The sequence below is a fragment of the Micromys minutus genome (genome assembly GCF_963924665.1).
Source record: "Micromys minutus genome assembly, chromosome: 1".
NCBI classification, from domain to species: Eukaryota; Metazoa; Chordata; class Mammalia; order Rodentia; family Muridae; genus Micromys; species Micromys minutus.
In genome coordinates this window covers 204,150,549-204,177,708 of record NC_137969.1, presented here as the reverse complement: position 1 = coordinate 204,177,708, position 27,160 = coordinate 204,150,549, and the positions used below count along the sequence as shown (strand labels likewise).

Below are 27,160 nucleotides of genomic sequence, written 5' to 3'. Positions count from 1 at the left end.
AAAACACTTAATTCTTACTTTGTAAACTCTGTCCTGCACATTTTCATTTACTCTTCAACTTAAATACATTGTTGAGAATTCTGTTAAGTTACCAAACTCAAGAGAGGTGCCTTTGACCTGTCTGCCAGGTGACATGAGTAAACTTGTTTAAAGTTAGCTAGTTTTGTACTACTGTCTAGATTTTTCCCTTGTAAGAACACCCCCTTTCTCCCAGCACATCTTTGTGAAGAAGTCCGAGTCGTGGTACTAAATGTTTCTTAAAATGAGCTTTAACCTTGAATAGTCCATCAGTGAAGGGACACTCTCAATACAAATGCTGGCACAGCTCCTCCATGCAGCCATGGATTCTAGATGGGGATAAATATTTAAGTATTTTACCGGACCTTCAAAACAACAGAAGAATTTCTTGTAACCAGAAAGTTTTCTTGATTATCACCACTATCAATAGATGATTGATACATAATCCTGAACTTCCCACCCAGACAGAGAAGCTATGTCCAGTTCATAGCACAGGCCTCTGATCATCATGTGGCATGTGCCCAGTGGTTTGATTCAGTGCTCTGCCTTGTTTATTTTTAAAATTTATTTACATATTTTCTTTTAAATGTGGGAGCGCTCTATCTGCATGTACACCTACATGCCAGAAGAGGGCATCAGATCCCTTTATAGATGGTTGTGAGCCACACCATGTGATGTTTCTAGGAATTGAATTCTGGAAGAACAGCTAGTGTTCTTAACTGCTGAGGTATCTCTTTAGCCCCAGTACTTTGTTTTAAATGGAACTTTTAAAAAGGCTTTTTTTGTGTTGGAAATTGTCCTCAAGGTCTTATCTAGCCAGCGCTGACTCCTTAGCTCTAAAGTAGAAGTGCTTCTGTTTCCTGGGTTGCCCTAGCATTTTACTGACTGTAATTTTGCATGTTGCTGTTTTCTAGGATGTCACCAACCATGTGAACTTTCCATGTGGCTAACAAGTTATGCTCTGAAATAGCTTGCTTCTTGAGCTTTTTCATATTAAATGACTTTGTCTTTATAAATGTTCTGTTGTTTTGAGGGTCTAAAAGCTAAAGTGTCCAGTGTGTGCACTTGGCAGTAGCTGTGATCTCTACAGTGCTCTTTCCATCTTGCCGGAGCGATTGCATTCATAGGTTGTCATGTATGACACTACAATTTTATACTGCACTCTGGACTTGTATGAAACCCACTGAACACCTTCTATTGAAAAAAGATTTTTTTTGCTCTTTATCCCATCTACTTCAAGAATGAAGACCATTCTCAGCAGTCAGACTGATGACATTCCAGAAAATGTTGACATCACTCTGAAGGGGTGCACAGTCATTGTGAAGGGCCCCAGGGGGACTTTTCAGAGTGACTTCAATCACATCAATGTAGAGCTGAGTTTTCTTGGAAAGAAAAAGAGGCTCTGGGTTGACAAATGGTGGGGTACAGAAAGGAACTGGCCACCATCTGCAGTCATGTTCAGAACATGATCAAGGGTGTTACTTTTATGCTGGGCTTTTATTATGAGATGAGGCTGTGTATGCTTCCTTCCCCATCAACGTTGTTTATTCAGGAGGATGGGTCTTTGGATGAAATCCGAAATTTCATGGGTGAAAAATAAATCCATAGGGTTTGGATGAGGACAGGTGTTGCTTGTTCTGTCTTTCAAGCCCAGAAGGATGAACTAATCCTTGAAGGAAATGATATTGACCTTGTTTCAAATTCAGCAGCTCTGATTCAGCAGCCACAACAGTTAAAAACAAGGACATCAGAAAGTGTTTGGACAGCATCTTTGTGTCTGAGAAGGGAACCGTGCAGCAGGCTGATGAGTGAGGCCTCAGTTTCCCAGCTCCAGAAACAAGATTCTGATCACAAGTACAATTTGGGCATTTTGAGGACAACAAAGATGTTATACATTATAAAATATTTTTTTTTCCTTTTTCCTTTGCAGAAGACTCAGAATTGCAATTTTTAAAGAGTTTTTTTTTTTAGCAAGTTTAGGCTTCTCTTCTATCTCATACTTCAGCTTCACAAACTGCTGTAATTGTTTGATGTGTTTTTAAAAAAGAAACACTGATTAAAAATTATTAGGACCTAGTGAATAACCAAATGAGACAATTGTATCAAGCACAAAAATAAACTGTCCTCACCCTGTATAGCAAGCTGTTAGCCACACAATGAACATTTTACATGTACACTGTAGCTGAGCCAGAGCACAGGCTGTTGATAGAATAATGAAAAGTCTACTTTGAGCTTGTGTTACATCAAGAGGAGACCAGTGTAGGTAATTTGGGAGAAAGGCAGATACAGTTTTTTTTTTTTTTTTTTTTTTTTGACTATATCTACTTTTTGTGAAGCATCTATTGCCCGTTTTATGTGCCTTGGTTGTATGAGGTCCAAAGCAGAGAATGGCATTATCCAAATATTAGTCACATTTCATTCACCACAACACAAAGAGGCTTTATTTTGGTTCATTGTTTTAGAGGTTTTGGCTTATGACCTTTGGTTGTTGTTTTAGGCCTGTGGTAATGTTGCAGTGAGAAAGACTGATTCTATAGTTCTCATCAGGGAATGCCCCATAGACCAAAATACCTCTCATACGGTACTCTTCCTTCCCCTGGTGCTGTGTGCTGCTGACCAAGCTTCCAATACATGGGAGCAGAGACTTTTTTCTTAACAAAGTGAGGCTGGTGGCTGAGGTCATGGATGTTGTAGTAGGAGCTCATACTTGTGTGAGGCAGCTGAATGCCTCTTGCCATGGTCTTATTTATAACTTGCTTCTCTGTTGCCTGTGGCATGACCTTATCTCATTCTAATTTCTGCTTCTGTAAATCTTTCTCTTCACTAGGCTTGGTTTTCCTTTGACACTCTTTTGGGCACTTTCAGTATAGCATACTTTGTACCAGAAGTTTACTTTTGTAGCTGCTGTGGTGCATTGATTGTGTGTCTTTCTATCCTTGGGCAGTATGAAGAAAGATACTGTGGTAATCTTAGGAAGTTTCTGTTGGCCTTCTCCCTCCTCCCTCCTCCTATTAGCATCTACTTATTCTTTATTTGCTACAAAAGACACTTGCTTATAACAGCAAATCTAAACACTTTAGGGTGAGTTGTTGCTGCATTTCTGAAATTCAAATAGTTTTTTTTGGTTGTAACCAATTCCTTGCTAAGTCAGTACATGTTATTTCAACTTTACTCTATGTTGCATCTGTTTCCTTAAAAGTAGCATTGTTTTTTTATAAATACGTTTTTAGTGGGCAGAATTTTTATTTACCATACAAGTTATAAATTGCTAATGTTTTATTTTATTTAGTGTCAAAAATTTGGGGAGTATCACAAAGATGATCCAAATTCCTTCCGGTTTTCAGAAACATTTTCCCTTTATCCACAGGTAAGTAGGTCAAAGACCATGTTCTTTTCTCTTATTATCAGTAGCACGCAGTATCATCTTTTTTGTTGCTTGTCTTTTAGTAATCACATATGAACACATTTTATTGGATTATTCTTTTACTTAACTAAATTTTTGGGATAACTCAAGTTAGTTTTATGCTTGTGGTCAATGAAAAAAAATCTCTATATGGGGCTTATAGATAGATGTTACTTATTTGTGGTGCTTGAAGATTTACTGTGGGAGCAAGCAAGGTTAAATCCTATTGGCTTGCCATAAGAGGTTCTAATTACAGTGATACCAAATAAATTTGTGTGAAGTTATTTTACCAGTGAGATAACGGTGTATTATCACCTGTGAACAGTTTTATAATGCCATACTAGAGAAGAAACATGAGTGTCAGCAACTTTATAATGCCACACCAGGTAAGAAGTGTGAGCTTAAACTTACTTGCCCTATAGTACCTTTACCATCTCTGGGCTTGTCACTCTTTTTTTTTTTCCCTTGTTTTGTAGCCAGGGTTAGTTTTGAACTTGTCATGTTCTTGTCTTAGTCTTCCAAGTGCTGGGATTGTACATTTGCACCTTTAGTGTTTCAGTGAAATTCATTTTGCCTATAAAAGCTTTGGCCTGAAACTTTAGCTTTTTTCCTCCCTTGGTTTTTTTTTTTGTTTTTTTAAAGATTTATTTATTATATACATGAGTACACTGTAGTTGTCTTCAGACACACCAGAAGAAGGCATCAGATCCCATTACTGATGGGTGCAAGCCAGCCACCATGTGGTTGCTGGGATTTGAACTCAGGACCTCTAGAAGAGCAGTCAATGTTCTTAACTGCTGAGCCATGTCTCCACCCGTATTTTTATTGTTTTTTTGTTTTTTTTCTTTTTCTTTTTTTCAGATAGGGTTTCTCTGTGTAACAGATCCCTGAGTGTCTGTAACTTCACTATGTAGACTAGGCTGGTCTCAAACTCCACGGAGACTACTTGCCTCTGCCTCCTGAGTGCTGGGATTAAAGGCATGTGCCACCACTGCCTGGCCCTTTTTCTGTTTTTCTTTTGAGGCAAGGTCTCCAGCTGACATATACCTTGACCTTCCTATATAGCTTGTTATGTGGGTGGAGCAGACCTCTATCCCTCATGCTTGCCTAGCGAGTTCCCTTAGCTTTGGGGCCATCTCACGGCAGCTCATAAACATCAGAACAAGCCTTTTAAAATTTTATTTTATTTATTTACATTACAAATGTTATTCCCCTTCCTGGTTCCCCCTCTATGAGCCCCCCACTTTGCCTTTAAGAGGGTGCTCCCCCTCCCACTTCCACTCCACCTCACCCCTGTAGCATCCCCTTCTCTGGGGCATCAGCCTCCACAGGACCAAGCCCATCCCCTCCCACTGAGGCCATCCAAGGCACCCCCACCCACTGAGGCACAGCCTTTCTTGTGGTGTACTTCAGAATATTCTTTTTTAAAAAGCACACATTTATTTATTTATTTATTTAATATGTTTGTGTATGTCCCTGTATAAACCACATATATGCAAATGCCTACAGAGACCAGGGCTTCTGAAACCCTGAAATCAGGGTTCATAAGTAACTGCCGAGCCATCCCTCCAGTACTCCTTTAGTATGTTCTTAACAGAACTTGCGTTTTCATGTTGTTGATGTGAAACAACAATGTAAGCAAATGTTTTTGTTAGAGAACTACTGCTGCCATAGTAACACCAGTAAAAGCTGGTTCTTAAATCTCACATGCTTTATCTTGTAGTTCATGTTTCATTTAAGAAGATCTCCTTTCTTGCAAGTTTTCAACAATAGTCCTGATGAGAGTTCGTACTATCGTCACCATTTCATGCGTCAGGATCTGACACAGTCCCTAATCATGATTCAGCCCATTCTGTATGCCTATTCCTTCAGTGGCCCGCCAGAGGTAAGGAGACAGAGAGGTGTTGTTTTGAAATGAAGTTGGAATTTGTTAAATTATTATCTCAAGATACTCATTTAAAGGTATTTATTGGTGTTTAACTACATATTAAGTAGGTTATATAATTAAGTAATACAAAAGTATTAAAATGATACAAAAATAGTATAAAAGATATGATAATAGTGATAGTGTTTAGTGTTCAGTTGGTAAAGCTACCTAGGGTTTATGATGACTCTTTGCCTCTTTTTAACAAGGCTCAGAAATGATCATGAGTCTGGAAGAGATGGCTAGTTTCAGAGCTTAATGTCTGACAGGACAGTCTGTCAAGACTAAGTCTCTTTACGAATCTTGTTTTCCTTGTTCCTTTGAGAATATAAGATACAGTTGGTAAAGCCATCCTCTGGGCTGTTTTGGAAAAATGTTCAATACATTTTTATCTGTTATCAAATAAATAGCTTTCCTCCTAATGGTTTGAATTGTTCATTTCACCATTTAAAACTATAGGTTGTGTTTTGAAACAATACTTTAGGAAAGGTCAGTGTAACTGGGTGTTTATGATATCTAGTGATTGTTTTTTACCTCAAGTCTTAGGAAACTGAAGGTAAAATGTTGCCTTTTATTAACTTTTTTTTTTTTTTGGTGTCTTTTTTGACATAAGGTTTTTCTGTGTAGTCCTGGCTACCTTGTAACTCAATAGGTAGATCAGGCTGGATTCAAACTCAGAGAGCTTCTCCTGCTTTTGTCCCTGGGATTGGTACTGGGATTATAAGCATGTGTCACCATGTCTGACCTGCTATGATTTTTTTTCCCCAAAAAGTAACTTTTGGACTTACAGGTCCTTAGATTAGGGAAGTAAATTTTATAATAACTTTGCTATTTCAGAGTCACATAGATGTTGTAGACCCCTGAGAACTGTAAAATAGCTCAGAAGAGAACTGGAGCCCTTCATCTTGAGCTCCTGACCTGGCCAGTCCCAGCCATTCTGTAACTGTATCTGTCTGAAGCCTTGCCTTTAGATGGATCTTTATCTCCTGGTTCCTGTTCCTTCCCCTCAGTCTTGACCGTTCTCATTAACAAAGAACTTTTAATAGCACTCATCTTTAAAGGAAAATTATTAAAAACCCACTGTTTCTTTTATTTTTTCTAATTATCACTTAATTTCTCTGCTTCTCGACACAGTTAAACTCAAAGTTATTTGTTGTACACACTTAATTTTTTAAAAAAATATATGTGACCAGACTTGGGCAGCGGCAGCTGCTGCTGCTGCTTCTTCCTCCTCCTCCTTCTACTTCTTCTTCTTCGGATTTATTTTATTTATATGTCTACACTGTAGCTGTCTTCAGACACACCAGAAGAGGGCATTGGATTCCATTGTAGACGGTTGTGAGCCACCATGTGGTTGCTGGGATTTGAACTCAGAACCTCTGGGAGAGCAGTCAGTGCTCTTAACCACTGAGCCATCTCTCCAGCCCCTTAAATTTTTTTTTTTTAATTTGAATGTTTTGTACACCTGCATTTATTTCTATGTACCATGTAATTGTTTGGTGTCTGAGAAAGCTGGATGAGATGTTTGTTGATCTCCTGAAACTAGAGTTACAGAGTCAACATGTGGTTGCTGTGCCATCTTTTCAGCCTCCATACTTAAAAAAAAATTTTTGTATATGTATATATATGTGTGTTAGTATGTGGATGTGCATGTGGGTAGTCGTGGAGGACAGGAGAGACTGCGCTGTCCTCTGTAGCCAGAATCACCTGACTTGCATGATGTGAGTTCTGGGAACTGAACTCAGAACATTTGGAAGAGCCTTGAGTAATGTTAACCACTGTGTTCTCTTTCCAACCCTGTTGTTTCTACTTTTGACCTCCTTCCCAACTTATTTGAAGCAAAATTTGTCCCTGACATAATATAATGTAATGTAATATAATGTAATATAATATAGTATTGTGATTATACTATACTATAATATAATAATCACCATCATTCATGTTGGACAGCATCCTTTAACAAACTTTCACCAGTATTTCTCTGGAGAGTGCTCTTTCTTTCAACACCTTTTACTCTGGCATTCTGGTACCTACTATTCCTTCCCAGTTTTCTTTCTGCCCACAAAGACCTCTTTAGTCTCATTTTGCTGGTTTCCACCTTTTAGGCTTCTAAGTCTAAGTTCTTAAAAAAATTAATACTTTTAAAATATTGTTTTGTTTGAAATAGGGTCTTATTCTGTAGCCCAGGCTGGCCTGGAATTCAGTGATTCTCCTGCCTCAGCCTCCCAAGTGCTTCAATCATGGGCATAAGCAAAGGCTCAGTCTTTTCATAGTTTTCTCTTCAGTTTCTCTGAATGATGCAGTCTAACCCCATAGCTTTGGTTGCCATCTTTGTACATGTTACACAGGCTTATAATCAATCCACAGTGCTCCATTTCATTTTGAGAGCTGTTTTCTCATTTACCCTACATTTCTTATATCCCAGGCCTTTTATATATCTTCCCTCAGTTGACTGTCAGCAGGTTTAGAGGCCATCTTTGATTTCTTAAATCTCTAAAAAAGTTTTTTTTTGTTTTTTGTTTTGGAGACAATCGGTAAATAGCCTTGGCTAGCCTGGAACTTGCTTTGTAGACTGGGCTGGCTTGGAACTCACATAGATTCACCTGCCTCTGCCTCTCAAGTACTGGGATTAAAGTTGTGTATGGCACATTGACTTTTAAAAATTATTTCAGTATTAGAGAGAGTCCTTAAATTAAAATTAAAATACATTGAGAATTCACAGTGTCTGGAAATGTTTGGTAACTTTCAAATGTAAGAGATAAGATGAAGGGGAAGCAGGAGCTACAAAAGCACGTGCTATTGGACAGCGCTATAATATCTAATACTCGCATGCAGATTTAAGACAAATGAAAACAACCGAGATGGTAGCCTTACCCTGTCATTGCTTCATTTCAGCCAGTTCTTCTAGACAGCAGCAGCATTCTTGCAGACCGTATTCTTCTCATGGACACGTTTTTCCAGATTTTGATTTATCATGGTGAGGTAAGATGATACATTTATATATGTAAAATATTTTTATTTGTGGAAAAAATTTTTTCCTAATATGTGGCTCATATTTAGGGAATGATGATCTTTGGTTTATATTTTTTAAAATACAATTTATATAAATGTTTAATAAAATTTGAATAAAATATTTATAAAATACTTGACTGTATAGTTCAAAAATTAAAAATACAAATATTTTGAATACTAAAGTGTTACAAATAAAAATTCTTTTTTTCATGTTCAAAGTTATTATTTAACTTTTTAAAATTAAATTGGTTTTGTTTGTTTACTTTATGTGTAGAGGGTAGTTTATCCACATGTGCAGAGGTTGAAGGAAAACTTGTGGGAATCAGTGTAAGTCCCTGGGATTAAACTAAGTCGTCAGGCTTGGAAGCTGTTGCCTTTACCCACTGAGCCATCTTGGTGGCCCTATTGCTCAAATTCATTTCAAGTGTATAGAATTACTTTTTGAAACATAAGTATTTAAAATGTAAGTACATTTGGTGTTTATACTTGGTTCCCATCTGCAAAGTATTTTAATAAGAATTTATACATACACATTACATAGGCACATAAATATGTGAAAGTGCCTGAAATCCACAGCACTCGTGCTCTCAAGGATTTAGGTGGAGAATACTCAACCAGTATATATACCGTGTGATTCTTTAGGGTATAGGATTCTAGGTGTCAATCATACTGAGCCTGCCTGTGTTTGTTTTGTTCACATACTGGTGAGTGAATAGATTTGCACAAAGCAATGGTACTATGAAAATATAAACAGGGATACAGACACAAAGGGGAAAGGTCAGCCTTTGTCAATGGGCAAATTTGTTCTTCATTACTCTGCAATAGGAAGGTTTTTCTATGTGTTCCATATAACCTAAGAATACATTTAAGGCACAAATGGAAATGTGTAAGTTATTGAAGTGATGTGTGGTTGAAAGAACAGTGTGGGTAGCTGCTAAACTTTAGTTTGGGTATTTAGCAGAGGTTCGTTCCTGCATGTACTCCTTCAGCCAGCACCTCAGTTCACTTCCATGGATGAGACAGCACTCTGGGCAGTGTGGAGGGCACAGTCATTCTTCTTGGATCTGTGCTTGAGCTTGTACTGTAGTAGGATATTGTGTATTAGGTGAACGTATTCTAGTTACTGGAATTGTAACTTACTTTAGATTGTATTTATTGATGAGGATGGCTGAGTGTTCAGATGCTGATATGACAGCCCGGCCTTCTCTTCTGATTTTTCTACTTCAGCCTTCTATGCTTGGATTATTGGTGTTAGCCACACCTGACCTTCTAGTGTCCTTTTAAATAGCACTATCCTGTGCTTTTACAAGGATTTATCTACTGGGCTTGGTGATGTATGTCTTTGAACCAGCACTTGGAAGGCAGATCTCCGTGAGTTTGAGGCTAATCTGATCTACATAGCAAGTTCCAGGCCAGCCATGACTATACAGTCAAACACTGTCTCAAAATTTTTTTTAATTCATTTTTTTTGTTTTATATTTTTAAAGATTTATTTTATTTTTTAAATGTGTGTGTGTGTGTGTGTGTGTGTGTGTATGTGTGTGTTTGCTCGTGTGTGTTTGCTCATGTGTATTCAATGTACATGTTAGTGCAGGTGCTAATGGAGTTCAGAAGAGCTAGACTTACAGGCGGTTATGAGCTGCCTTATGTGGGTCCTAGAAACTGAACTTGGACCCTTTGTGAAGAACTTTTAACCACTGAGCCAAGTCTTCAGCCACTGCTTTTGTTTTTTGATTATTTTTAATTGATACCAGCTTCTAATGCATCTTATATTTTAAGAAAAATAATAGGGACAGGGTTTTTCTTAACTTTTAAAATTTAGTAGCAGTTTTTGTTTTTACTTGTTAATGTGAGAAATGCATTGGTCATTGAAATGCAGAATATAAATTTATACAGAATACACACTAACTGACTCAAATAACTTGGATTCCAAACCAGCTTTAACATCTATATTAATTACCATGCCTCTAGACTCAGAGTTGTTCTTCTACAGTGTGTTGTCTTTATAGCATTATCAGTAGCATTAGTAAAGTTTTAATCTATGCCTTAATGTAACTCGAGCTGGGCATGGTGGTGCACAGCTTTCATAGCACTCAAGAAGTAGAGGCAGGCAGATCTCTGAGTTTGTCACTAGTTTCGTCTATACAGCCTGTCTCGGGATTACTTAGAAAGTCTGTCAACAAAACAAACAAAAAGAAAAGAATGTAACTGCATTGGTGAAGACTTCTTGAAAGTCACTAATCTTCTCTAGGAAGTCTGCAATTAAAAACCCGCTCACAGAAAGGAAAAGTTGTTTGGTTGATACTAATTTGATGAGATACATAGTATTGTATATTTTTTCTGCTGTTTGTACTTCTTTAAGTTTTTATTTTTTTTTGTTTTGTATTTTTTAAGATTTATTTTTTAAGTGTGTATGTGTGTTTCTATGTTTGGTCAAGGGTATCCAATGCACATGTAAAAACAGTATAGTTTTACTTTTTATTTCTTTTTTTTGGAAGTCAATTTTATTTTTTATTTAATTTAAATTATTTAATATTTTTCTCACAACTTTATTTAAAAAAAACAGAGGTATGTGTACAGATTTTTAAAGGCATTTTGGCATAAAACTATATGAATATATTTTTGTTAGTACTTGATTTTTTTAAAGGTTTGATATTATGCATTGAAATCTTACTAGTTACAAGTTACAACAAGCATAACATACATGTAAAACAAAATGTAACATGGAAATAGTCAAAGTTTTCTTGGTGTGTATAGATTAAACATAATAATTTTTAAATACCAAAAATTACTTCAAGGCTATCTTCTTAGCTCTTGAGTTATTAATGATTTAAGGTCTAGGTGTATCCCACTTTGAGAGGGTGCTGTGCAGTTATTGTTTTTTTTTTTTTTTTTTTTTTTAAAGAAGGGCTGAGGATTCCACTTTTTGGACTTTCTTTTTTTGAGCTTCATATAGTATGTGAGTTGTTTCTGGGGTGTTCAGATCTTTCTGGGGTTAGTATCCAATTATCAGTGACTGTATATTATATCTGTTCTTTTGTGACTGGGTTACCTCATTCAGGATGATATTATCTAGATATCCCTATTTTCCTAGGAATTTCATAAAATCATTGTTTCTAGTAGTTGAGTGGTACTCCATTGTGTAAATATACCACAATTTTTGTATCCATACATCTACTGAAGGACATCTGGGTTCTTTTCAGCTTCTGGCTATTATAAATAGGGCTGCTATGAACATGGTGGAGCATGCGTTTTTGCTGTATGTTGGAGCATCTTTGGGATATATGGCCAGAAGTGGAATTACTGGGTCTTTAGGTAGTACTATGTCCAATTTTCTGAGGAACCACTAGACTATTTTCCAGAGTGGTTGTACCAGCTTACAACCCCACGACAGTGGAGGAGTGTTTCTATTTCTCCACATCCTCGCCAGCATCTGCTGTCATCTGAGTTTTTGATCTTAGCCATTCTGACTGGTATGAGGTGGAATCTTAGAGTTGTTTTGATTTGCATTTCCTTGATGACTAGGGATATCGAGCATTTCCATAGGTGCTCCTCAGCCATTTGATATTCCTCAATTGAGAATTCTTTGTTTAGCTCTGTACCCCATTTTAAAATAGGACTGTATGATTCTCTGGAGTCATACTTCTAGAGTTCTTTGTATACCTTGGATATTAGACCTCTGTCAGATGTGGGATTGGTAAAGATCTTTTCCCAATCTGTTGGCTGCCTTTTTGTTTTCTTTACAGTGTCCTTAGCCTTACAGAAACTTTGCAATCTCATTAACTCCCATTTGTTGATTCTTGATCTTAGAGCATAAGCCATTGCTGTTGAGGTCAGTGGGAATATTTTCTCATATCATCTTGTTTTCTGAAGATAATTTTCTTTGAAGAAAAATCTACTCAAGAATTTTAGATCACTAAGAAATTTAAAATAATTTATTTAATTGTTTTTAAAATTAGACTATAGCACAGTGGCGGAAATCAGGATACCAGGACATGCCAGAATATGAAAATTTCCGGCACCTTCTGCAAGCCCCGGTAGATGATGCACAAGAGATTCTTCACTCCAGATTTCCAATGCCGAGATACATCGACACCGAGCATGGCGGCAGCCAGGTGAGGAACACCCTGTGTCGTGTGTGCAGGGCTGCAGTGAGGTAATCCTGCTTGTATTCTGATTGTAACATGAACCTTCTGCCACACAAGGTCAAGGAAGGGAAGGAGGCAGGAAGAGAAGGGAAGGGAACAAAGCAATACCTTTGCCTAGTTGCCTGGAACAGCCAGTTTTCTCTAGTTCTGCTTCCATCATAGCTCTTGGAACAGCCTTAATGTCTTCCAGACAGTGTGCCAGCTGTGGGCTACAAAGACGTAAGGGCAGATTGGAAAATAATTTATTGTACTTTTCTTAAAGCTGTTATGCTAAGGCCTGTGACATTTTCTAATTTGTTTTGGTTTTGTAGAAAGTACCTTGTCAGTTTCATGGAAGCATTGTGGTATTAAAACGAACTTTATAGTTCTCAGAGCTCAGAGGAGTGAACAGATCTGTGCATACACACACGGTCAGGTTAGGGCCACTTAGCACACATTCAGGAACCATTCTGATGAGAGCTGGAACAGTACTCTGACTGTAAGTTGTTACACATTTTACTTATCCCATAAATAAAGCAGGGAACTAGTTTGTTTAGTGTTGTGTCCCTAGTCTCTAACACAGTGATATATCAACACCAACTTTATTATATACAGTGGTGATTGTTTTACTGTATTTATAATAGGAGCTACCTATCATGTATTGAGACTTTGCAAGCATTTTCTATGCTCTCTTCATTTGAGCCTCATACCAATTCTATTATCTCTACTCTATATGCAATATAATTAAGACATGTTATTTGTACTATCAAGGAAGAACATTAAATGGAGCTAGTTTTTTTTTTTTTTTTTTTTTTTTTTTAAAGAAATAGTGTCTTAGTGACCTACCATGTAGCTCAGATTGACCTTGAACATTCCTTTTCCCTCAGCCTTCTGGATATTGAGATCACATCTGTAAGCTGCCGACCCTAACTAGGAGTTAATAATTGAATCCCAGGCTTCTTACCCTAGGACTAGAGCTACTTAGGGAATAGAAAAAGATTTTTAAAATTTTTTAAATTTCAAAAGATTAGATTGCTTTTGTTTTTCCAGAATGAATTAAGATTTTTGATGAATTCATTCATCAGTATTTAAATGTGTATTGTTATTTTTCTTATTTAATTACTCATTGATTGATTGATTGATTCATTGATTAGCTGTTGTAGAAGATGGATAAAATGTTGCCTAAGTTATCACCTATGGATTAAAATCATTTTTACAAGGCTTTAGTCTTATTTTGTTTCAGACTAGTTGGTAAAACTCATTTTAAAATAAGTTTTTATGTTTACAAATGAAACTTTGGTAAACTTGTTTTTATTTCATGTGTTTTGGTATTTTGCCTGCATTTATGTTCATACAATATACTCATACAGCACTGAAAGAAGCCAGGAGAGGGAATCAGATCCCCTAGGTTAATGATTGTAGTTACAAGTAGTTGTGAGTTACCACGTGGGTGCTGGGAATCCAGCCCAGGTCCTTTAGAAGAACAGTCAGTGCACTTTACTGCTGAGCCTTCTCTGTAGTCTTGTACATACAACTTTCGTGTGCTGAGTTTGGGATTCAGTAGTTTATTATTTTATGAATATTACAAATATATGATGTTGAAAGACTATATTATATTGTTGTTGATGCATTTTACAACTTAACTTTGTGTTACATTTTAACAAAATTTAACAATATATTCAGTTAAGTTGGTTTTTGATAGTATATTGTATGTAGCTTATTTTACTAAGTCTGTTTCTGATCACTACTATTATGTATTTTTATTTTTAAGGCGCGTTTCCTCCTTTCGAAAGTCAACCCTTCACAGACTCATAATAACATGTATGCCTGGGGGCAGGTAAGTGGAAATAACTTCTTTTTTTTTGTTGTTGTTCATAGTTATTTTAGTAAAAGGTACATTTCCCTATATATTTAATGATGACTTTTGTGAGAAAATAGAAGGGAAGAGCAGAAAATATAACTAGTGTTTGGTGCTACCTTGGAAAATAAGAAAATGACTCTGTCACATAGAACATCTTCAGATTCCAATTTTAGCACCAGTCCACTGGAGACAGAAGCAATTCTGTACCATAGGTACATGATAATTCCTGGTTTTTATTTTAGTTTTCTTCCACAGAGCACCTTTCTAGTGTCTGTTTCCAAGACTCAAAGCTGGTTCCTTACAATTCCCCTAACCATCTCCTGCTCCTCATATCCATTCTGTCTGTTTCACTTACCCATTCCCTCTCCTCCGTGCCATTGGCCAAAGCTAGGCGCTCTTACTGCCGTCACAGGCAACACTGCAGTTCCTGGCCTAGAAATTGTGATCCTTCTGCTTTATTTCTGAGTGCTGGGGTTACAGTTGTGTGCCACCACACTCGGCCCTACGGTCTTTCTTGACACGTGACTTAGAATCAGTATTTTTTTAATGTGGGTGTATACCACCATGCAGAGTGAATGTGGAGGTCAGAGGGCAACTAAGTAGAGTTGATTCTTTCCTTCCAGCTGTGGTTTCCAGGGGTAGAATTCAGCACTGGGCAAATACCTTTATCCCCTGAGCCATCTGCCTGTCTTTCTGACAATGATACTATTTCCTTATGCTCTTTCATTTAATTGTTAAAATCTACATGAGGCATATATTACTAATTCCCCATTGGAGGAGAAAACTGGAGTTAGAACTACACTTTATTTAGTTATTTTGCATGCAGGTATGAGTGTGTGTAGAGGTCAGAGGACAACTTGGAAGTTGTTCTTTCCTTCTACCGTATAATCCTAGGAATTGAACTCAGGCTACTGAGCTTACCGGCAGATACTCTTGCCCAGTGAGCCTTCTTCCTGGCCCAGGGCTCTGTTTTTAACCCAGGCCACTCTAGCTGCAGATTCAGAATTTATAGTTTAAGTTAATTTAATGATTCCAAGTTGGGAATTAACTAGCTAAATTATTTGCTAAAAATTAACGGAATCTGACCTCTTACTGTTGATTCTTATTGCTAGAAATGAAGAATCCAGTGATAGCTGGGTATGGTAGTATATCCCTGTAACTCCAGCCCTTAGAAGGTTAAGGCAGAAGTTTAGGAATTCAAGGTCAGCCTTACAGTTTGGGGTTTGCATGTCCCTTTCTCAAAAAGAAAAAAAATATTTTCTGCCTCATGTACTATGAGGATGAAGTCCATTCTTGGCAACCAGATGTCAGCATTCAAGGAAATAGCAGCATCACTGTGAAGGGTGCACAGTTTCAGACACATCCTTGTCAGTCACAGATGTGAGTAGCATGTGCTCTGGACTGATGAAGGTGGTTTTGGAAAGGCCCTGCTGCTGTCTGGACTGTCTGGAGTATGTACACACGACAAGCACAGCATGATGGCAGCGCAGCAGGGCACGGGATGAGGCCTTCACGTGCTCACCTTTCCATCAGCATCCTTACTTGGGAATGGGACCCTTACTGAAGCCGGAAACAGTGCCAGGGAGGACGCGTGCTGCTGTCCAGTATCTCAGTTCCAGACAGAGAGTTAATTCTTGAGGGGAATGATGGTGAACTTCTTTCAAAGTTAGCTGCTTTAATTCAGCCAGTAACAAGTAAGGACATCACAAACATTTTGGATGATATTCATGCTTCTGAAAACTGATGAATAATCAAAATATAGAAACAAGGTTTTGGCCCGTAAAAAAAAATTTGTGGGTGAAAAAGACTTCTTTTTTTTTTTTTTTTTAAAAAATAAATAATTTGTTTATTTTATGTTTATGAGTACACTGTAGCTCTTCAGATACACTAGAAGAGGGCATTGGAGGCTATTACAGATGGTTGTGATTCACCATGTGGTTGTTGGGAATTGAACTCAGGACCTCTTAAGAACAGTCAATGCTCTTAGCCGCTGAGCCATCTCTCCAGCCCCTGGAAAAAGACTTCTAATAATGACTTTTAATAATGAGAAAACACACACACACACACACACACACACACACACACACACACAACACATGAACACCACTCACAAACTCACACATGTTCTTACTGAAACAAACAAAACTCCAGTGATAAGTGTTATCCATGAGTGGCCTGCAGAGGGCATCCCTGCAACATTGTTACCAGTGCTTTATATCCTAGTGTTGTAAAACTTGAGCCTAGCTGTCTAATCTTGGATGTGCTTTGTTAAAATTTATTTTATTTCTTATTATTGGAATGTGTGTATGTATGCACGTAGTATATATGTATGTATATATGCATGTGTGTGTGCGCGCACATGCCACAATACATATGTAGAGGTCAGAGGAAACCTTCAAATTAGCTCCCTACTTTCACCTTTATGTAGGTACAGGGATTGAACATAAGTCTTCAGGCTTTCATGTCAAAAGTACATTTATCTGATGAGCTCCTGAACATATTTTACTTATTTTTACTTCTTTTATTAATAATAGATTTTCCTCTTCACATAATACATTCTGGTTGCGAGGTCAGATTCCATTAATATTTAGCAAAATATTCAGCTAATTAATTCCCAACTTGGAATCATTAAATTAACTTAAACTATAAATTCTGAATCTGCAGCTAGAGTGGCCTGGGTTAAAAACAGAGCCCTGGGCCAGCAAGAAGGCTCACTGGGCAAGAGTATCTGCCAGTAAGCTCCCTCTACTCCTCCCAGTTTCTTCCCACCTTCCCTCCCATCTAGATCCATTCCTTTTCTGTTCTCATTAGAAAACAAACAGTGTCTAGAGGAATGTGGCATATGACATACAATAAAAGCTAACACATTGAATTGGATGAAACAAACAAAGGGAAGGAAAAGAACCCAAAAGAAGGCACAAGAGAGACCCACTTGTTCACACACTCAGTACTCCCATAAAACACTAAACTGAAAGCTATACAGATCTGCACAGGCTTGTGCATGTTGCCCAGTCTCTGTGAATTCTTTTGAACGTTGATCATGTTGATTTAGAGCAGTGTTTCTCAACATGTTGGTTGTGACCCTTTTGACAAGCCTCTGTCTCCAAATAATTATATTACAATTTATAACATAGCAAAATTACAGTTATGAAGTAGCAATGAAAACAATTTTATGGTTAGTGGCCACCACAACACAAGGAGCTGTATCAAAGGGTCAAAGCATTAGGAAGGTTAAGAGCCACTAATTAAGAGGGTCTTATTTTCTTGGTGTTCGCCATCATCTCTGGCTCTTACACTCTTTCTGCTTCCTTTCCTCAGAGAATCACTGAGCTCTGAAGGAAGGGATTTATTTGATGGAGACCTATTTTAGGGATAAGGATTCCAAAGTCTCTCACTGTCTCCACAAGGTCTGGCTGTGGGTATCTGTATTTGCTCTCATGTGCTGCAGGAGGAAGCTTCTCTGATGATGGCTGCCCAAGGCACTGATCTATGAGCATAGCAGTGTCATTAGGGATCATTTTGTTGCTGTGCTGTTGTTTTCAGAACAGTACTACTTGGTTTTATCCCAGGTCTCTGGGATATGTATCTACAGTCTCTGGCTCTTGGTGACTCCAACAGTATTGGGGATGGGTTCCGTATCATGTACTGGGCTTTAAGTCAACAGATATTGGTTGCTTACTCCCACAAGTTTTATGCGACCATTGCCCTGCATATCTTTCAGGAAGGACACCATTGTAGACCAAAGGGTTTTGTGGGTTAGGTTGGTTGTTTACATTTATCTTTTGGCATATTTTGAACAGAAAAAAGGCTCACTTGAAAAATAGATATCAACTCCCTGCTACCTTTTGATAGAATTGAATTGTACATTAGTATTTTATACATTTGAAATAATATCTCTGTAATATGTGAAAATTAGCAGCATAGGAGATTCAGAGATCTAGGAGTGGATGTAAAGAAGTGTAAACTAAGTAAAAAAAAATCGGCTACAGGAAGAATACGAGCAGTAGTCACTAGATTGTTGTTGCTGACATCTGAGCTCTCCTGGGAAAAGAGTGAGTGCAGAACGAGAACTGGTGTTAGAGCATCACACAGTGATGATCTCCCAAACACGTAATCCTGACATGTGCTTACTAAGTGTGCCTGATGTCCCATTGCTCTAAGCTTTAGGTCATCCTTACAGCACTGGTGGGCACAGGCAGGTCTTGTTACTGTGGACGTGCAGAAAACAGATCTCATGGGCTCTGAGAGCCACGTGAATAGGAAGCAACAGAGACACAGGAACCCAGGCATTCTGACTCCATTTCCTCAGCCCCATTGCTCCTTCCTTGCCAATTCTTTCACGTCCATAGGCATTAATGTACTTCATGATTTTTCCTTTATTCAGAATGTATTTTGGCATGTCTGTGGCATGCCAGAGTAGATAGATATCCATGGAGCTGTGAATTCTCATCTCATATTTGCCACTAATCTGCTGATTTCTATAATTTTCCTGTTTGTAAACTTAAAAATTTTATTAATGATGGAATTTGTGAATTAGGAAAAAGTGAAAAAAAATTCAGATAGTAAACTGGGAAATACTTTTTTTTTGCCAAAGTAAAATTTCATTGCCAGTTGATTGGGTTATTAAAATAGTTTTCCAGTATAGTTCTTATTAAAATGAATACTAGAAATTTTCTTTCACTTTTGTTAATTACAGAAAATCAATTAAAAAGACTAGAGAAATTGATAAGCATAGACTGTTTTAAATGCTATTATAAGCTGGGCATAGTATGCATGCCTTTAATCCCAGTGCCAGTGAATCCAAGACTATCCTGTGTGTATGGCAGTGGTCCAGGTCGGTCAGGACTGCATAGTGAGAACCTTACTCAGGAGGAAAGAAAGGAGGTGGAGGGAGGGAGAGAGGGAGAGAGAAAGGAAAGAGAAAGAAAGAAATGTGATAGCTTCCTTTTGGCTAGCATTTTTGTTAAAAATGCCACGGAGAAGGGAGTCTGGAGACCAAGGTATCTTAGCAAGGAGAGAGATGATTTATTATTATTATCACTATTTGTGTGTGTGTGTGTGTGTGTGTGTGTGTGTGTGTCAGTAGAGGGTGTTGGATCCCCTGGAGCTGGAACTGTAGTTAGTGATTGTGCACTGCCATGTTCTGCTGGAACAACAACTGCTCTTGATTGACTGCTGAGCCAGCCCTTTAAACTCTAGCTATTTTTTCATTATTATTAATTTTAAGGTTAGAATGCACAGTTATATTTATTTATGGTGTCTTCCAATTTTCCACTTATAGTTTTTATTTTTTTTAATTTAATTTTTCTTATATACTTATTTTTTTTTTTTAAGACAGGGTCTTTCTGTGTAGTTCTGCTGTCTTAGGACTCTCTCTGTAGACCAGAACTCACAGGGATCAACCTACCTTTGCCTCCTAATGTTAGAACTAAGTATGTGTGTTACCACACTTAGCAGGATTGTTTTTAATATCCTGTATAGGTATGTGTCTGTGTGCGTCTGTGCAGTGCTTGTGAAGGCCAGAGATGGTGGGTGACAGATTCCTGGGGCTGATGTTACAGGCAAGTTTGCACCACCTGATAAGGGTCCTTCCTTGGTATCTAACTTTGGTCCTCTGAAAGAGTAGCAAGCTCCCTGAGTGGTTGGCGCCATCCCTCTAGCCTTCATTATACTTTATTCTAATGTCAAATGTTTCCCATTGAAATACCTCCTTTCCCATTAAAATTACTTGTCTCAGTTTCCTTCCTAGTCTTCTTTTACATACTTTCACATATGTGTGACCTGATGAAGATGGATGGGAATGAAAATGCATATACATACACCCTCAAGTCTTGGTTCTGCATATGAGAGGAAGCATGTTTGTTTGTTTGTTTTTTGATTGTGGCTTACTTTTCTTAAGAGTGAGTTAAAGTTTCATCCATTTTCTGCAAATATGACTTCTTTGTATCTGAGTAATGTTCCAGTGCGCATGTGCACCACACTTTTTGTATCTGTTCATCTTGGCTAGTTCCATAGTTAGCTGTTGTGGACAGTTTAGCAATAATGTGAGTGTGCACACATCTCTGTGCAGGACTCAGGTCTTTTAGGTAAGAGCTCAAGAGTAGGACAGCTCCATCATATGGCAGCTCTGGCTTTCCTTTGTTGTTTGAATGCATTTCTAACATTTTCATTGGTTTCTACATAAATGAAAACATTAAGCAGTGTTTTTGAAGCCTCTATACTGATTTCCATGGTGCTGGTCAAGTTTCTACCAGTGATGAAGGCACCTCTTTCCATGCGTCTTTCCCAGGTCAGGCCATCGGAGAGCCATACCATCCACTCAGTCACACTGGTGCTCTGGTAATTCAGCCCAGCCTGAGACAGTTCATTTACTAGCAGAAACGTAATGTTTTGGGAGCAGTACCTATACAACAAATACAGTCCTGTTACTCAGGAAATCATAGGGATTTAGAGAAGTTTCGATCTTGGGAACCAGGGTCCTTATGGTGGCCATTACTGTGTTTAAAATAATTTGTCTGCTTTAGAGACTTGCATGGGTATCTTCAGTACCACCTGTGTTCTAATGACAAATCTTCTTTTCCACCAGGAGTCCGGGGCACCCATCCTCACAGATGATGTTAGCTTACAAGTGTTCATGGATCACTTGAAGAAACTTGCTGTGTCGAGTGCTGCTTGACATGCCAGATGTGTCAGACACCCAAGAATTGCTACTTCAGTTTCTTTTGCTTTTTTCATTTATCTGTGGAAACAACAGAGATCTCTCTCTCTAAACCTGTTTAGTTTCTGTGTGGTGTGAGGTGCCATGGAAAAATGTTGATGATTGTAGATCAAGCTGACATATAGTGAGAGCAATGAGAACAAGTTTGTTTTGCCTGATACAGTATTATAACTGGTTTTATAACTTTGAAGTCTTTATGATTTAATTATGTTTAAAGAGTTAGAATGGTTTGCTCTGTATTGCGGATACACTTATCTGTATAGAGGACAGACCCAGAATGGCACTGGAGTCCCCCTGACCTTTGAGGGACTATTTAATAAGAGCCAGAAAGGAACAAATCAGTAGTGATGATGTATGGACAGCTTGCCTTTTTGTGAAGTAATTTTCTGTTTTTTTTTAAAGCATACATTGTATATGCTATTCTGTACTTCGTTAAATTGGATTTATTTTATGGTTTATCTAGGAGTTATTTGACTTTATAGTAGCAATTTTTGTGAGGGTAATTTAATGTTTTTTGTCATTTTCAAAAATTATTTCGAGCTAAAAATTTTGAGTGAGCTAACAACCCTGCAACAGACATTAAATGTGAAATTCCCACAGAGAACCCAACTCACTAACTAGAGTAATTTTTTAAAGGAAGGAATCTAGAAAAACAAAGCATATTGTCATGGTGATTAGAGAAATTCTTTGCAGTTAAAGGCTGGTATAGCTGCTGACCATACATTGTTTTTTGTTATATCATTTTATTGTTCCCCCTCTTAGATACGTTTCTATTGTGTTCTTCAGTATTTTAACACTATTTTAGGAGTTTTCACTTTACTCTGTTTCTGTTTTCTTGTGAATTTATTAGTTTGTGGTTCTTACTGAGACAGTATTAATATAATGTTTAATTATGTCATGTGGAGATAGTTCTGTTTGATTTATTGATTAGTATCATTCACTTTTACCTTTTAAAGTTTACCTGTAGCAAATGTTTACATTGTGGAAGCAGATAAGTCTGACAATGAAATCTATGTATCAAATGCTGTGCATGGAAGGGGCTCTGGTGGGCGCAGCAGGGGCTGTGGTGCACTCGCATGAACACAATCAGATAATGGCCAACAGAGACTTCCAGTTGTTATACTCAACTGTTTAAATGAATTGCTTTGTTCTGTTTTATTTCAATTGAACTGTGTTAGGCTAAAATGCCAATAAAATATACCTTTTTCTGTTTTCTTAGTTATTTTAAAATCTACTAAAAGTCTGGGAAACTTAATGTAAACTTAGAGCACTTTTTTTTTGTTTTTTGTTTTGTTTTGTTTTGTTTTTTGACAGGGCTTCATTATGTTACTGGCTGTCCTGGAACTCATTATTAGACTGGGGTAGCCTCAAACTCAGAGATCTGCATACTTTTGCTTCCCTAGTGGTGGGATTAAAGGCATACACCACCACACTGGGCCTAAATTTTTGATTGGCACAAGATGTACACATGTATGAGTACAATGTGATAATTCAACTCCTATGTATAGTGATGATCATATTACCTTAATTAGCATTTTCATTTCTTCTAAACATTTTTTTGTGCTGGAAACCTTCATACTTTTCTCCTAATTCTTATAAAAATATGCAATAAATTGTTGTGAACTGCCACAGTCAGCTGTGCTGAGGAACACTGGAACTTTGTTCAGTTAGACTTTAGTGCCTCTTATATAACCTCCCTCTCTATCCTTCTTCCTAGATTCCAAGGATTACTATGCTACTTCAGTGTGAAAGCAAGTGTGTGTGTTACATATATGTGAATTCTGCTGTATGAGTACCACCGTGCGTGCACCTTTGAAGTCACTTTTCACCTTGTACCTCAAGGCACCCTCTCTTTAGTTTCTACCATGTTGCTACTCCAGGGTAGTTGGCCTTTTGAGCCTCCAGATGCTTCTTCTGTCTCCTCCACCTTGCATCTCTCCAGAGAAGTGCTGGGACTGTAGATGTGTGTTTACTGCATCCAGCTTTTTACCTGGGTTGTAGGATTGAATGCAGGTTGTTGGCTTTTGTATTAAATGCTTTTATTCACTGAGACACCTTGATGGCCAAGAATGTTGTTTCTGAAACACAAATTGGACTGTGCCATTTCTCTTTACCCTTACAGCAAGGTCCAGACATTTCAGCCTACTCACGTTGTGTAATGTTCACCAGACCTCAACCCTTACCCTAGGAAATGGTGCATAACACACGGTTGACAAAGCAGTGTAGTGTAGAGTTGAGCATCTAATTTGATCTAAGTATTAACCTTTAGGTGTGGTATTTCGAATCTGTGTAGTAACAAAGCCAAACGTATATTTTCTTTTGTTATTTTTCCTTTTAGTAGAGATAATTATACATACTTGGCTGTACAATGTGATTCATGTAACATGTGGTAGTCAGGGCTATCAGCTATCTCCTTTTTTTTTTTTTTTTTGTATTAACTTTTGAGCTCCTGCTAGTTCTTAGCAAATGTTTGGATGGTTCTTTTAAAGCCTAACTGCTCTAGAATCTAGAACTTGCATTTGTATTTTGGTACCTGTAACCACTGACCTCCACAATAATTGTTCTATTTTGAAAATAACATTACAATTTTTTTGTTTTATTTTTTGAGACAGGGTTTCTCTGTGTAGCCCTGGCTGTCCTGGAATTTGTTCTGTAGACCAGGCTGGCCTTGAACTCAGAGATCCGTGATTCTCTACCCCAAGTGCTGGGATTAAACGGATGTCCCATCATTTCTGGCTAACTTTAAAAGTCTTTACATATGAAAGAGTGTATTTTTTTATGTTTTGCTACTAATAGCAAGATTTCAGACTTAAGATTTCAACAATACTACACTTTGTGTGCGTGCGTGTGTGCGTGTGTGCGTGTGTGTGCGTGTGTGTGTGTGTGTGTGTGTGTGTGTGTGTGTGTGTGTATGTGTGTGTGTGAAGTCTGTATTAAGTCAGTATAAAAAGTGATGTGCTTCATGATGGGTCATCACACATGTCCTTTGCACCTTATTCCTGTTTGTTCTCCGTCCCCAGTTTTGGAATCTTTGGTTTTCATCCTCCATGTCTATAGTACCAATGTGAGTATTCTTGTATTTGGTTGTGTCTGTATCACTCATTCACATTTCCTTCTTCCTTTGATTTTACTATTTTCATATCATCATAAATTAACAGTGGGACAGTGATTACTCCTCCCTATATAGTGCTCTATGTCACTGTCATTAATACAATCACAACAGCTGTGACCAGATGTTGTCTTTTATTTGTTTCCTTCCAAACGTTTCATATCATTCTGCCTTGGTCATGACACTGTCAGTGGCAGCAAAAACATTAAACACAGACCATCATCTTGACTAGAACAGCACACTGAATTCACTTTTTTGTACCTGTTTTAACCTTCTAATTTTAAAAATTCAACTCATTTTTCTGTGTCTCTAAATTGTTTTTCTATTTATCTTCCCTCCAAATAGTAATAATTTTAGTGTTTTTATTGGATTTTCTCTGTATTTACATTACAAATGTTATCCTCTTCCCCTACACTCCCACCCCCCACTTGCTTCCATGAAGGTGCTCCCTCTCCTAACCACCCTCTCCACCTCAGTGCCTTGGCATTCCCCTACACTGTGAAAACTTGCCTTCACTGAACCAAAGACCTGTTCTCCCATTGATGCCAGACAATGCTATCTTCTGCTGCATATGCAACTGGATCAATAGGTCTCTCAATGTGTGCTCAAAGGTTGGTGTTCTAGTCCCTGGGAGTTCTGGAGGGTTTGTTTGGTTGATAATTCCCGTGGGGGTTGCAAACCCTTTCAGCTCCTTCAGTCCTTTCTCTAGCTCCTTCATTGGGGACCCTGTGTTAGCTGCAAGCATCTTCAACTGTATCTGACTCTGGCAGAGCCTCTGAGGAGGCATCCATATCTGGCTCCTGCAGTGCTTACTTAGAAGAAGTACTTCTTGGCATCAGCTGCATACGGAGTGGATTCCAAGGTGAGGCAGTGTTTGCATGATCTTCAATCCCTGCTCCTCTATTTGTCCCTATATTTCCTCCTGTGAGTGTTTTGTTCTCCCTTCTAAGAAGGACTGAGGCATCTACATTTTGGCTTTCCTTTTTGAGTTTCATAAGGTCTCTGAATTGTTTCTTGGGTATTCAGAGCTTTTTGGGACTAATATCTGCTTATCAGTGAGTGCATACCATGTGTGTTCATTTGGACTGGGTTACCTCACTCAGGATGATAGCTTCTAGTTCCATTCATTTGCCTAGGAATTTCATAAAGTCATTATTTCTAATATCTTAGTAAATGTACAATGTTTGGTAAATGTACAACATTTTATGTATCCATTCATCTGTTGAAGGACTTCTGAGTTCTTTCCAGCTTCTGGCTATTATAAATAAGACTGCTATGAGCATGGTGGAGCATGTGTCCTTGTTATATGTTGAAGCTTCTTTTGGATATATGCCCAGGAATGGAATACCTGGGTCTTCAGGTAGTACTATGTCCAATTTTCTAAGGAACCACCAGACTGATTTCCAGAGTGTTTGTATCAGTTTGCAATCCCACCAACAGTGGAGGAGTGTTCCTCTTTCTCTATATCCTTGCCAGCATCTGCTGTCACCTGAGTTTTTGAATCTCAGGGTTGTTTTGATTTGCATTTCCCTGATGACTAGGGATGTTGAACATTTCTTTAGGTGCTTTTCAGCCATTTGGTATTTTCCAGTTGAGAATTCTTTGTTTAGCTCTGTACTCCTATTTTTAATAGGATTATTTTATTCTCTTGAGTCTGATCTTGAGTTCTTTGTATAAATTGGATATTAACCCTCTATCAGATATAGGATTGGTAAAGATCCTTTCCCAATTTGTTGGTTGCCATTTTGTGCTCTTGACAGTGTCCTTAGCCTTACAGAAACTTTGCAATTTCATGAGGTCCCATTTGTCTATTCTTGATCTTAGAGCATAAGCCATTGGTGTTCTGTTCAGGAAACTTTCCCCTGTGCCTATGTGTTCTAAGCTCTTCCCCACTTTCTCTTTTAATAGTTTCAGTGTACCTAGTTTTATGTGGAGATCTTTGATCCACTTGGACTTAAACTTTGTTCAAGGAGATAAGAAAGGATGGATTTGCATATCTATATACTGACTGCCAGTTGAACCAGCATCATTGTTGAAGTGGCTGTTCTTTTTCTTTGAGTGTTTTTAGCTCCTTTGTCGAAGATCAAGTGACCATAGTTGTGTGGGTTCATTTCTAGGTCTTCAGTTCTGTTCCATTGATCTACCTGCCTGTCCCTGTACTAATACCAGGCACTTTTTGTCACAGTTGATCTGTAATACAGCTTGAGGTCAGGGATGGTGATTCCCCAGGAAGTTCTTTTATTGTTGAGAATAGTTCTCACTATCCTATTTTTGTTTTTTGTTTTTTTTTTTTTTTTTGTTTCTTTGTAATGTTAGTATTGTGATTGTTAATCTTCACTGCTAGTTTGGCTACATTTAGAATCACACAAGAGATGTGCTTGGGTATGTACACAACACTGTTTCCATCGAGGACTGGCTAGGAGACAGTCCTGAATGTGGGGAGAGAAAGCTTGGCACCCCTTTTCTCTGCTTGTTATCTGCTGATGTGAACAAGCAGTCAGGGCGGTTCCCACAGTGCCCCCATGAGGGAGGAAGCTGGAGGATGGTTTCCACAGGGTCTTCTCCACCATGAGGCACTGCTTCCCCAAACGATGAGACAGAATCAGTCCACCTGACCTTAAGTTGCTTTTTGTCTTTTTCACAGCAATGACAAAATATGCTAATGCAAACAATACACAAAAAGGAAAGAATGGAACAGTAGACCCAAATATCTGGACATAACTTCACACCAGAACAGGAAAATCGAGGATAAATGTGATATATATATAACTAAGATGAAAGAACAGCAAAGAAAAAGTGTGGTAAAATAAAAAACAAAACAAAACAGGCTTTTAGAGTGTTTTATGAGAATGTAAAAGGTAACTTGTAGCCTGTCACAGTGATGACGGTAGTATTGTAGATGACCATTGCTTACTTTCTTGCAAACACCACTAGACTTAAAAAAAATTTATACAACATAGCCATCTTCTACAGAGCTTATTGGCCTTG

General features: G+C 37.9%; 1 protein-coding gene and 1 pseudogene across 4 annotated transcripts in view; both read left to right on the top strand.

Moving 5' to 3' along the window:
* SEC23A (SEC23 homolog A, COPII coat complex component) overlaps window positions 1-22,668 on the top strand; it is a 58,062-nt gene extending 35,394 nt beyond the window's left edge. For all 3 annotated transcript variants that reach the window (XM_080936048.1, XM_080936049.1, XM_080936050.1), the window contains exons 15-20: window positions 3,308-3,385; window positions 5,145-5,306; window positions 8,241-8,327; window positions 12,317-12,472; window positions 14,256-14,321; window positions 20,932-22,668. In XM_080936048.1, the coding sequence (XP_080792174.1) occupies window positions 3,308-3,385; window positions 5,145-5,306; window positions 8,241-8,327; window positions 12,317-12,472; window positions 14,256-14,321; window positions 20,932-21,021 (639 nt within the window). In that variant the 3' untranslated portion in view covers window positions 21,022-22,668. The remainder of the gene's footprint in view (window positions 1-3,307; window positions 3,386-5,144; window positions 5,307-8,240; window positions 8,328-12,316; window positions 12,473-14,255; window positions 14,322-20,931) is intronic.
* LOC308434346 (large ribosomal subunit protein uL6-like) lies at window positions 1,260-1,830 on the top strand (annotated as a pseudogene). The gene has a single exon. The product of its transcript is annotated as a large ribosomal subunit protein uL6-like (transcript).
* Window positions 22,669-27,160: the final 4,492 nt, after the last annotated feature.